Genomic DNA, 11,278 nt, shown 5'->3' with positions numbered 1-11,278 from the left:
AAAGGCATTTTGGTTTTTTAAAATCTGTACAGCAAGAGCAACTTTTTCTGTCCAATAAAAATGAGAAATGCAGGAATTGGATCTGTAGGCTGTTTATTAGGATAGTAGGTGGGGAACCAGTGGGAGAGACTGCCACTGGTGGGACCTAGACACTGACTTCAACTTAATACCTGCTGCCCCACAGCCAGGAGCATATCGTCACCTGCTAGAACAGTCACTGGCTCCACAGCTGGGACAGGGTCGTCCTTGGCCTTTCCGCCACCCTCACCCAGGACAGGTGGCTTGGGCTCACCCTATGTTCGTAGTTCTTTGAGGAGTGGGCTCCGGGGGTGGGCAGCCAGACTGGCCCTTAATCTAAGGTCACAGGGTGAGCCTGTGGAGGAATTTAAGGGGAGAAGGCACCATCCAGGTGAGGTGGGGTCAGGAGGAGGTGTGAGAAAGAGGCAGGACCCAGGGAGATACCCAAATCTCTTTTATTGGAGAGGTGGGGCTGGGAGGCAGCTGGGCCTCACTGCACAGCTTGTTCATTGGCGCTGCTTCCTGAGTCCTGTGGCTTCATCACATCTGGCAGCTCAGGGGGGCTGGAGAAGGGCTCGATGCGAAGGGCCTCAAATGTGTCATCTGTGGGAAGGTGGGGGTGGGGGCAGACCACCACACTGTTTTCAGTTGTTGTCCCCTCAGAAGAACAACCTGTGCAGGGTTTGACCTGTGCCATGGCCACCCTGCCACTCTGTGTACACAACAGGTGGATCCAGGCAAGCAAGGGTTGGCTCTAGAGAAGGGGACTGCAGGCTGGAGTTACGGTAGTAGTGGGCCTGAAAACAAACTGCTGAGCCCAACACAGGCTCTGTGGAGCTGAGACTGCCCTCAGCCCTGGTTCCTTGCAACTTTATCCACGTTTAGCCAACAACCCACAGCCCCTGGGTCCTCAGTTGTGCAAACAGTTGTCAAGCCCCTTTTAAGTTTACAGAAACATAATTTAAAACTTCCCATCCTTTTTTGGGGGGAAGTTAAACCGTTCCCTTTCCCCCAGGTTTCAATACTGGGCAGTTGTGGGGTGTAGCTAATGAGAGCAGTCTTTGGATATGAATACTGGATTATGGCAGCCCTAACAAGTGACCCGGAAACCCTGGTGGCGTAGTGCTTAGGTGCTGTGGCTGCTAACCAAGAGGTCGCAGTTCAAATCCACCAGGTGCTCCTTGGAAACTCTGGGGGCAGTTCTACTCTGTCCTCTAGGGTAGCTATGAGTCGGAATCCACTCAATGGCAGTGGATAACAAGTGACCCAACAGCCCAGCATCAGTTTACTCCTCCTCATCCAAGTCTAGACTGCCCAGGGAGGCTCGAGGAGTAGGCAGAATGCACAGAAAGAGCGTGGCATAATGCTGGCTCTGGCAGGGCCAGGCAGCTTACTACTAAGTCTGTGCCTCAGTGTCCACATCTGCAAAACGGTTAACGACAGGGCTTTGGTCCCATGGCTGCCGACAAGACTAAATGGGACAATAGGGGTAATGCCGAGTGCAGGGAAGACTCAATCAGCTGGTCGTATATTGGAGCTAGTATCCTCCTCAGGAATTTTCAAATCATTTATGAGATAGGCCTTAATTTCTATTAAGAATCTCTGGTTTGGTGCTCATTTTTATATGGAGAAACTACACGTGTCATGAGATACTGCCTGTACTTTCCAGGCTGGAAGACACTGCCCCAGAGGTTTGGAACAGCAGCAGGGGCTCCTTGAAGACCCTCTTCCTTGGCTGTGGCCATCCAGGCCCCCTCACCTGCCCGGAAAGCCAGCCCCACTGTGGCTGGGGCTTGGGGCCGTGCAGTCTGACTGGTGAAGCCACACTCGCCCAGTGTCTTGGCATCCTCCAGGAGCTGGTCATCCTGAGGAGAGAGGCAGAGACTCAGTGAGAGGCCCAGGACCAGCCAGAGCATATGACAAGACTTTACAAATCAGAATTGACTATGATTAGGGGCCTCTGGAGTCTGTTTTTCCAGACTTTCCAGGCAAATCTAATTCTAAAGAGCCCCTGAGCCAGTTTGGGAACAGGCAGACCTGGGTTTGAATCCTAGCTTTGCCACTTCCTGTGTGACCTTAGACAAGGTAGTTGGCCTTCCTGATGTGAAGTTTCCTCTGTAAAATGGGAGTTACTGGAATTCTCAACAAGGAACAGAAAGCACTGAGTAGGCACACAGCACTTGGGAAGTGCACAGAGCGAAGGCCTGTCTGGGAGCCCCAGCAGCATCTGGGAGACCATGGAAGCAGAGGCTTTTGGGAGCTGAGGGGTGGTGTAGACTAAAAGGCCAATCTCCCAGTTCCCAGCTAGAATCATATCAGTGCACTGAGGTGAGGATCAGGGCTGACATATCTGATTTCTGCAATGAAATTGAAGCCATCTTTATTACTGCATGATCCATTGGTTTGTAAAGAGAAAAGAGGGCTTCTCCAACATTGGCAGGGAATGGAGAGCATAATAAACGATTTCTTCATGAACAACTGGTGGACTCTGACTTAGCACCCTCCTTTTTGACTTTCGTCTCTTCTATTTCGGCGTAACTAAGGCCCTCAGGAGAGGCGTCTAGGGGGCAGGGTGTGATTCTGATGGGCTTACAGTGCAGGCTGGGAGTTACGGGCATCGGGGTTCAAATCCTGGCTCTGTCAACGCCCTTGGGCTAGTTAAGGGAGCAGGGCAGGGCTGTCAAGAGTCCCCGGGGCGTGGGTGAGACCGCTGAGCTGGGTTAGATGCGCTGTTAGCCTTGCACGCAGCGCCCGGGACGCGGTTTAAGAGCATCCTTCACCGAGACGTCACAGGTGCTCGGTGCTTCTCACGCTTCGTCCCGCTTAATCCGGATGGCAGCCCGCGAGCCAGGGACTCGGACGCGCGTCGGTCCGTCGCGCCACTGTTTACATCAGTGACAACCACCCGCGGCGCCGCGCCCACGCCGGCGATTCCGCGCGCCCGCACACCCCACCCCGGGCCTTCCGTTCCTCGGGCCGCCAGCCCGGCCTGTACCTTGTACAGTCGCTGCTCGTCGGGCGGCCGCTTGAGGATGCCCTCGACGATGCGCTTCAGCTCGAACACCGTGCTCGACTCCTTGGCGTCGGTGAAGATGGTGGTCTTGTGGCGCCGGATCATGAGGAACACGTCCTGGGATCGGCGGGCCGGCGTGAGAGCGGCTCCCGGGGCTCCCCCGCCGCCCCCCGCCGCCCCCCGCCGCCCCCCGCCGCCCCCCGCCGCCCCCCGCCGCCCCCCGCTGCCCTCTAGGCTCCCGGCCCGTACCGCCCCTCCCCCACGCCCGCTCACCATCGCGGAGGCTACCTCTCCCCTCGACGCGCCGGCGCGGCCACGCTCCGCCCCGTTCCCAGCACACCGCGCGCCCGCCCCGGCATGCCCCGCGCCTGGCGGCCCAGCCCCCATTACGGCCCCGCCTCCCCGCCGCCATTTTAAAGTGATGCGGTAACGGGTAGCTAAGACTGGGTACCCGGCCGCCATCTGGGTGCCGGAGCTAGGGGGCGTGCCGATGGGCAGCATGGCTTAGGTGGTGGGTGGGAGAGAGGGAGGGAGGGAGGAGCAATTGCGGGAGGCGATGCAGTCATCTTGGGTATGGCAAGGGAGAGGTCTACATGTTGATGTCGGGCGAGTTCCTGACACAGGGACCACTTGCTTTTGGGGATATTGGGGGTTAACTGCGAGCGTAGAGTGACCACACAATCCAGAGGGGTGGATGAATGAGGGGCGTCTTAGTCATCTGGTTTGGTAAGACATTTGCGTTGAAGTGTACCGTGAGCTGCCATTATCAAGGGGTCTGACTCATGATTGTAGAGGCTGCTTTGGTGGCTATTTTGCCAAGGTATTTTGTTTTGAACCTTCCGGCCACCGTACTGGAAGAATGACTCTCCTTCCTTACCCGCCCCAGCTTTGGGTGTAGGGCTTGTTCAGTCCACTTCTTCGAGGCTTTTGGGACCTATGAGGATGCCAGAAAAGTGCTGTTAGGGGTAGGAAGTGGGTCGGACGACCTTCCTGGGAAGAAGCAGCGGGGCTCTGCCGCCGTTGGTTCTTGCGCTCTCCAGGGGGACGAATGGGGAAGCTCCCCGGCCCCCTGGATGCTTAGATACACTGTTAGTTGCCGTTGAGTCGGTTCTCACTCATAGCGACCCTACGTACCACAAAACAAAACACTGCCCGGTCCTGCGCCATGCTCACAATCGTTGTTATGCTTGAGCCCATTGTTGCAGCCTCTGTGTCAATCCATCTTGTTGAGGGTCTTCTCCTTTCCACTGGCCTTCCTTTACCAAGAAACCCTGGTGGCATAGTGGTTAAGAGCTATGGCCGCTAAGCAAAAGACTGGCAGTTCGAATCCACCAGGTGCTCCTTGAAAACTATGGGGCAGCTCTACGAGTTGGAATTGACTCGGCGGCAGTGGGTTTGGTTTTGGGTTTTCTACTTTACCAAGCATGGTGTCCCTCTCCAGAGACTGATCCCTCCTGGTAACATGTCCAAAGTATGTGAGATGTATTCTCAACATCCTGGCTTCCAAGGAGCATTCTGGTTGTACTTCTCCCAAGACAGATTTGTTTGTAATTCAAAGATGTCAATTCTTCAGTATTCCTTATTCATTGTCCAGCTTTCGCATGCATGTGAGGAAATTGAAAACAACATGGCTTGGGTCATGGACACCTTAGTCTTCAAAGTGACATCTTTTCAACACTTTAAAGAGGTCTTTTGCAGCAGATTTGCCCAATGCAACGTGTCATTGATTTCTGAACTGCTGTTTCCATGGGTGGTGACTGGATCCAGGTAAAATGAAATCTTTGACAACTTGTCTTTTCTCCATTTATTATGATGTTGCTTATTGGTCCAGTTGTGAGGAATTTTGTTTTGTTTATGTTGAGGTGTAATCCATACTGAAGGCTGTGATCTTTTATCTTCATCAGTAAGTGCTTCAAGTCTTCTTCACTTTCAGCAAACAAGGTTGTGTCATCTGCATAATGCAGGTTGTTAATGAGTCTTCCTCCAATCCTAATGCCCCGTTTTTCTTCATATAGCCCAGCTTTTTGGATTATTTATTCAGCATAGAGATTGAATAATTATGGTGAAAAGATACAACCCCGAGGCACTCCTTTCCTAACTTTAAACCACACAGTATTCCCTTGTTCTGTTCGAACAACTGCCTCTTGTTCTATGGACAGGTTCCTCGTGAGTACCATGAAGTGTTCTGGAATTCCCATTCTTTGCAGTGTTATCCGTAATTTGTTATGATCCACACAGTTGAATGCCTTTGCATAGCCAATAAACACCTTTCTGGTATTCTCTGCTTTCAGCCAGGATCCATGGGGCATCAGCAATGATAGTCTCATTCCATGTCCTCTTCTGAATCTGGCTTGAATTTCTGGCAGTTCCCTGTCAATATACTGCTGCAGACGCTTTTGAATTGTCTTCAGCAAAATTTTACTTGCACGTGACATTAATGATACAGTTCGATAATTTCTGCATTCTGTTGGATAACTTTTCTTGGGAGTAGGCATAAAGTGGCCAGTCGGTTGGCCAGGCAGCTGTCTTCTAAATTTCTTGGCATAGACAAGTGAGCACTTCTAGAGCTGCATCCGTTTGTTGAAACATCTCCATTGGTATTCCATCAATTCCTGGAGACTTGTTTTTTGCCAATGCATTCATTGTAGCTTGGACTTCTTCCTTCAGTACCATTGGTTCCTGATCATATGCTACCTCCTGAAATGGTTGAACGTTGACCAGTTCTTTTTGGTATAGTGACTCTGTGGTATAGTGACTCCTTCCATCTTTTAATGCTTCCTGCATGTTTTAATATTTTCCCTATAGAATCCTTCAGTATTGCAACTTGAGGCTTGAATTTTTTCTTTAGTTCTTTCAGCTTGAGAAATGTGCAGCATGTTCTTCCCTTTTGGTTTTCTACCTCCAGATCTTTGCACATGTCATTATAGTACTTTGCTTTTGTCTTCTTGAGCCGCCCTTTGAAGTCTTCTATTCAGCTCTTTTACTTCATCGTTTCTTCCTTTTGCTTTAGTACTCAGCGTTCAAGAACAAGTTTCAGAGTCTCTTCTGACATCCATTTTGGTCTTTTCTTTCTTTCCTGTCTTTTTAATGACCTCTTGCTTTCTTCATGTATGATATCCTTGATGTTATTCCACAACTTGTCTGGCTCTGGTCTTAAGTCATTACTGTTCAACGCATCAAATCTTTTCTTGAGATGGTCTCTAAATTCAGATTAGATACACTCAAGGTTTTACTTTGGCTCTTGTGGACTTGTTTAAATTTTCTTCAGTTTTAGCTTGAACTTGCATATGAGCAATAGATGGTCTGTTTCACAGTCGGCCCCTCACATTGTTCTGACCGATGATGCTGAGCTTTTCCAACATCTCTTTCAACAGATGTAGGGCTCAAAAATTTCCCTGGCTGCCTGGCTGTCCCCTTGTGGGCATCACCACCAACAGCTGAGTCCTTCCTTGGGCATTGGACATTGTCCTGCATCTCCCCAAACTGCAGCTACATTGTTGACAGGGAAGGTTTTTCCCTCCCTTAATGATACCCGGGTAGAGGGTCACCTTCAGCAGGGACATGGCTGGGCATGTGTCAAAGAAGTCATGCCCATCACACCCAGTGAGAGAGGAGCCAGTGGCTGGCCTTGGGTGCCAAACACCTCTGCAAGTGCCCAGCCTGTGATTTGAGGGCGGGCAGAGTCGGGAAGATGCTGCTTTTGCCCCTCATCGAGTTTTGGGTGAATGGTGGGCCAGCAGAGGCTGACCGCCTAGGTTGGTGGGCTCAGGCGGCCGGGCCCAAATCCTTCACCAACTGTGTGTGGCTTTAGGCAGTTAACTTCACTGAGCCCCAGTTTCCTCCTCCCCAAGACAGGTGAATGACCACTTGTCTGTCAGTTTGTCATACTGTGGTGGCTTGCGTGTTGCTAAGACGCTAGAAGCTATGCCACTTGTATTTCTTGCTCCTCAGAAGCCCTCTGAGGCCCCTTTCCCTCATGCGACTTTCTACCCACTGCACCTCAGTACAGCCCCTGCCCCTCGGTTCCCTGCTGGCTTCCTGGGCCCCTGCCTGACCTGACAAGCAGAACTGCCCTATAGGGTTTGCAAGCTTCCAAAACAGCTGATGGATTTGAACTGCTGACCTTTTGGCTAGCAGCCGAACACTTAACCACTGTGCCACCAGGGCTCCTCCATCATGACAGGGGGCAAAATCTACATTAATTTTCTATTACTGTGTAACAGATTACTACAAATGTAGTAGTTTCAAACACCAATTTATTAAATCACAATTCTGTAGGTTAGCAGTCCTACAGGTTCCTGCTCAGGGTCTCATGAAGCCAAAATCAGGGGCTGGCTGGCCTCCAAGCACACTCACATTGTTGGCCAAATTCAGTTCCAGCCGTTGTAGGACCAAGGTCTTCATTTCCCGGCTGGCTGTCCACCAGGGGCCACTCTTCAGCCTTGGAGGCAGTCACAATTCCTTGCCACTTGGCCCCTTCCATTTTCAAAGCTAGCAACAGAGAATCTCCCAGTGTTGAATCCCTCTCATGTTTCAAATCTTTCTGATGTTCTCCAGAAAAACGGGCACACAGGCCAGATGGGAAGCCAACTGGCTTACCCATCTCTGGGTGCCTAGTGCTAGCCCCAGCTAGAGTGAGGAGGGTAAATATCAGCAAGGAGGGGAGGGAGCAAGCGTAAGCCCCCTGGGTCACGGGGGAGATCCCTGAAAGAGGATTGGCAGGGTCAGACTAGGGGAGCCCCAAGGGGAAGAGGAAGTAGGAGGATGGACAGATAGATGCATGGATGGCACAGCCACAGAAGACCCCTTAGATTTATTAGGCCTCTCGGCTATCAGCCAGAAGGGGCAGGTGGGGTGTGCAGGTTCCTAGCAGGACCGGGAGGCTGAGGGATCCCAGCATCTGGCTCCAGGTCAGTGTTTCTGCATCAGAGGCTGAGGCGAGCCTGAATCCAGGGGCTGTAAGTGGCCACATTGGTGTAGACACCAGGGCGGTTGGGCAGGGCACAGCCCTTGCCCCAGCTCACAACGCCCACCAGGACCCAATGCCCAGACTGCACGCAGGTCAGGGGTCCCCCGGAGTCCCCCTGCAGGAGAAGGGGGTGGTTAGGTCCTAGCCTTCCCGGGACTTGAGATCACTGTCCATGGGCTCCAGTCCCCGAGGTGGGGGCCTTTGGGTTTAGGGGCTGGGACACTGAGCCTGGAGGCAGGAACTCCTAGGTCCTGGGTTCTAGGAAGGCAGCGTGCGGGGAGCAGGGGCTTGGCTTCCTGAAGACCCACGCACCTGGCAGGCGTCCTTGAGGCCCTCCACGTAGCCGGCACACAGGTTCCCGGGCTGCACGATGCGCTCCCCGCGTGGCGCATTGGAACCCACGTGGTACAGGCGGTCACAGGTGCGCGCGTCCAGCAGCTGCAACCTCACTCCCTGCAGGGGTCGCCACTCCGGAAGTGGAACTGGGGGGAGGAGGGTGTAGGGGAGCACGGGGGCGGGGGGAGAAGCCCGGCTGACTCGCTATGCGATTGGGAGTGGTGTCGGGCTCCGGCCACAAGCGCTGGTTCCCGATGGGGGTTCGGGGTCTGGGATTCTGGTCAGATGGTAGTGAGTGGGGAGGCACGTGGTAGGGCCCACCCGCCCCTTCTCGGTCTCCCCGCCACCGCCCAGCCGCGCCTAACCTCCGGGCTTCAGGCTGCCCCAGCCGGTGACCCAGCACGGGGTGCCGGGCGGCGGGCGGGTGCCAGGCGCGGGCAGGCAGACGGGCTGGATGCGGGTGCCCAGGGCCACCGGGCGGCGTAGCTGCAACAGCGCCAGGTCGCCGTTGGCCCGGTCCTCGGAGTAGTCCGGGGGCAGCAGCACCCGACGCACGGGCGCAGAGAGCGCGTGGGGCGAGGTGGGGCCCAAGCGCAGCACCCCGAGGCGCACGCGGTACTCGGACGGCAGCGCCCGCCTGCGCGACAGGAGAGACGGCGATTTACAGCACCCCCTCCCCGAGCCCCGGACCGCGTCCCTGCCACCCCGCGCCTCCGCCAGGCGGCGCCCCCTCCCCGCTCGCGGGAGCCCTGGGAAGAAGAAGGGCGACCTCTGCCGACCTGGGGAAGCAGTGCGCCGCCGTCAGCACCCACTGCGGGGCGACCAGTGAGCCTCCGCACACGTGCTCCCCGCGGTGCTGGACGCTCGCCTGCCACGGCCACTCTCCGTCCCGGGCATCCCGACCCCCCACGATCCGACTGGACACGTGGGGCCGCCCACAGGCTGCAGGGGACAAGTGGGGGCGAGTGTGAGCAGAGGACTGGGGGCCTGAGCAGTGGGGGGGGGGGGGGTGGCCAGGCGCCGCGCCGAGCTTCCTTACCTGTAGACTTCGGGGTCGCCGCAGCTTCTGGAGGAGGCAGGACGGCTGGATTATGGGTTTAGTGTCAAGTATCGCGTGGGGTAGGGGAGGTCAGAGATTAGGAAGGAGGGTGGCACATACTGGGGCAGTGACCTCATGCCAGGCTTTGTGCAATGAGTCACCTGCTTAAACCCTCCCCAGACTGCTTACACCCAGTGCACAGATGGGCACATTGGGTCTGGAGAGCCTTGGATCAGTGGCAGAGAGGATCGAATCCCTGGAGCCAAGATTAGACGCCCCAGAGTGCCATAGGGGAGCCAGGCCCAGAGAAGGGTGAGATGGGAGACCAGGAGACCAGGGTTACTGTGGCCAGCCCACCCAGTCCCTGGCTCCACTCACCCAGCAGTAGTAGGAACAGGATCTGGTGGCCAGGTACCTGCCTCATTCTGTCTTCAGGGCTAAGCTGCGGAAGGGTGGCACTGTCCAGGGCTTGGACTCTGGTCTGGAGCCAGCTGGGAGAGAACGGAAGGTCCTGGCCCCAGCACCAGTCCCCAGAGCCACTGTTTGCCCTCAGCTCCTGGTTGGTGCCACACTTCCCCCTGTGGCCCATGTGCTATATACTCTTCACTTGGTCCAGGCCCCCTGCGCAGGCCTCCAGTGACCACTCTGGTTAAATGTGCAGCCTCCTCATGGCCTTGTACCCCCACACTCCCACCCCACTCCACCACACATTCTCTTTCCATTGCCTCACAGCTGACCCTAGTCCTGAGGTAGCCCCTGGTCCTGGCAGCCCTTGCGCCCTGTTCTCACCCTCTGGCCAGGTGTACTCCCAGCTGACTTGGTGAGAGGAGGGCCTGGAGGTTAAAGGGCCAGGAGGGGGCGGAGGCCCAGCCAGGGGTAATTACAGGGACCAGGGCTGGGTTTCGACTTCACCTGTCCAGCCTGGAACAAAGATGCTTTGAGCAGAGCTTTCTGAGTGGCAGGAAAGGGATGCCTGGGTTTCTTGAAGGAAGCCTGGCTGGGGCCAAGGTGCTGGGAGTTGGGTGCGTGCCAGTGGCTGCGGTCAGGCTGGGAAGCTCCTGGGAGGATCCCTGGCAGCTCATCTCTGAACCTGAGCCGGCTCCTTTCTCACTTGGTCCCTGGGGCTTCTGAGCGCTATTGTTCTGTGCAGAAAGCACCATGCTGAGCCTGGACCCCAGGATCCTGGGTCTGGGCGCCGCTAAGTGGGGAAGGGCCATTTCAAAACTGGCAGCACCCCCATTTGACCCAAGGCAGGAGCAGACCTGACCTTGGAGGATACTCCAAGACAGAGCGAGGCTGCTGACGTAGGGTGGGACCCAGAGACTTGGGGACAAGGGCAGGGACTGCCCGCCTCTCTCTGCTCCAATGGAGGGCTGGGCCTGTACAGTGCCCTGCACACTCAGTCCCCTCTCAGGTCACACCAGTGTCCCAGGCTCCCTCTTGTTCCTGGGTTCTGCACACGCAGTGCCCACTGCCCCTCCTCCCTCAGTCCTCTGCTCCGTCACCTCCTCTGTGGGGGCCCAGAGCCCCCTGCCTAGGCTGGGCCTCCTCTGTGGTTTGCTGTGTGTTGGAGGAGGTTTGAGAACATCTGTCTGCTTCCCCTGCAGGAAGGGGCCTGTGTCCCCAGTGCCTGGAACAGAGCCCAGTGCAGAGTGGCCCTGAGAGTGTGTTTGGGAGGGAATGATTGGGAGGCGAACCCATTCTGGAAGCAGGGCGCAGGCTGGGGCCTGGCAGAGCCCCAGACCTCGCCTCGACGCAGATGGAGGGAGCTGGCCTCAGGTGCCACCTTCTCTGTCTGCCTCTGTCCACCACTCTTGAGGCTGCAGCCTCCAGCTTGGGGAAGCAATTGGACCCCTTTGTGACTCAGTTTCCCACCTCGCAGGCTCTTGTGAGGATGACTGAG

At 55.6% G+C, this 11,278-nt stretch overlaps 2 protein-coding genes across 4 annotated transcripts; both read right to left on the bottom strand.

Annotated features, from left to right (window-relative positions):
• Window positions 1–68: 68 nt before the first annotated feature.
• Window positions 69–3,375, bottom strand: ELOB (elongin B). Its single transcript, XM_049903296.1, has 4 exons — window positions 3,305–3,375; window positions 3,014–3,148; window positions 1,778–1,883; window positions 69–621 (listed from the first exon to the last, which is right to left on the bottom strand). Exons 1-4 carry the CDS (start codon window positions 3,305–3,307, stop codon window positions 509–511), a joined length of 357 nt encoding a protein of 118 aa, XP_049759253.1. The 5' UTR covers window positions 3,308–3,375; the 3' UTR covers window positions 69–508.
• A 3,900-nt stretch (window positions 3,376–7,275) lies between these two features.
• On the bottom strand, window positions 7,276–10,202 carry PRSS33 (serine protease 33). 3 transcript variants are annotated; one of them, XM_049904640.1, is made up of 7 exons: window positions 10,165–10,202; window positions 9,754–9,866; window positions 9,376–9,420; window positions 9,116–9,278; window positions 8,702–8,973; window positions 8,313–8,482; window positions 7,276–8,115 (listed from the first exon to the last, which is right to left on the bottom strand). In XM_049904640.1, the coding sequence occupies exons 2-7, from the start codon at window positions 9,797–9,799 to the stop codon at window positions 7,957–7,959; spliced, it is 855 nt and encodes a 284-aa protein (XP_049760597.1). In that variant the 5' UTR covers window positions 9,800–9,866; window positions 10,165–10,202; the 3' UTR covers window positions 7,276–7,956. The 3 variants fall into 3 exon arrangements, with proteins under 3 accessions (XP_049760597.1, XP_049760599.1, XP_049760598.1); XM_049904642.1 differs by having other exon boundaries at window positions 9,376–9,402; XM_049904641.1 differs by having other exon boundaries at window positions 9,754–9,886; window positions 10,165–10,186.
• Window positions 10,203–11,278: the final 1,076 nt, after the last annotated feature.

Source organism: Elephas maximus, chromosome 12 (assembly GCF_024166365.1).
Source record: "Elephas maximus indicus isolate mEleMax1 chromosome 12, mEleMax1 primary haplotype, whole genome shotgun sequence".
NCBI classification, from domain to species: Eukaryota; Metazoa; Chordata; class Mammalia; order Proboscidea; family Elephantidae; genus Elephas; species Elephas maximus.
This window is presented reverse-complemented; position numbering and strand designations above follow the sequence as displayed.

Excerpts from the sequence above, each read along its gene's own strand:
- ELOB (XM_049903296.1), bottom strand. Across the intron at positions 1,884-3,013 it reads ACGAGCAGCGACTGTACAAG|GATGACCAGCTCCTGGAGGA; the intron begins GTACAGGCCGGG and ends CTCTCTCCTCAG. Across the intron at positions 622-1,777 it reads GGGGCTGGCTTTCCGGGCAG|ATGACACATTTGAGGCCCTT; the intron begins GTGAGGGGGCCT and ends ACCTTCCCACAG.
- PRSS33 (XM_049904640.1), bottom strand. The coding sequence starts at position 9,799 with ATGAGGCAGGTACCTGGCCACCAGATCCTGTTCCTACTACTGCTGG. Across the intron at positions 9,279-9,375 it reads GGCGACCCCGAAGTCTACAG|CCTGTGGGCGGCCCCACGTG; the intron begins GTAAGGAAGCTC and ends TGTCCCCTGCAG. Across the intron at positions 8,974-9,115 it reads GCGGCGCACTGCTTCCCCAG|GCGGGCGCTGCCGTCCGAGT; the intron begins GTCGGCAGAGGT and ends CCTGTCGCGCAG.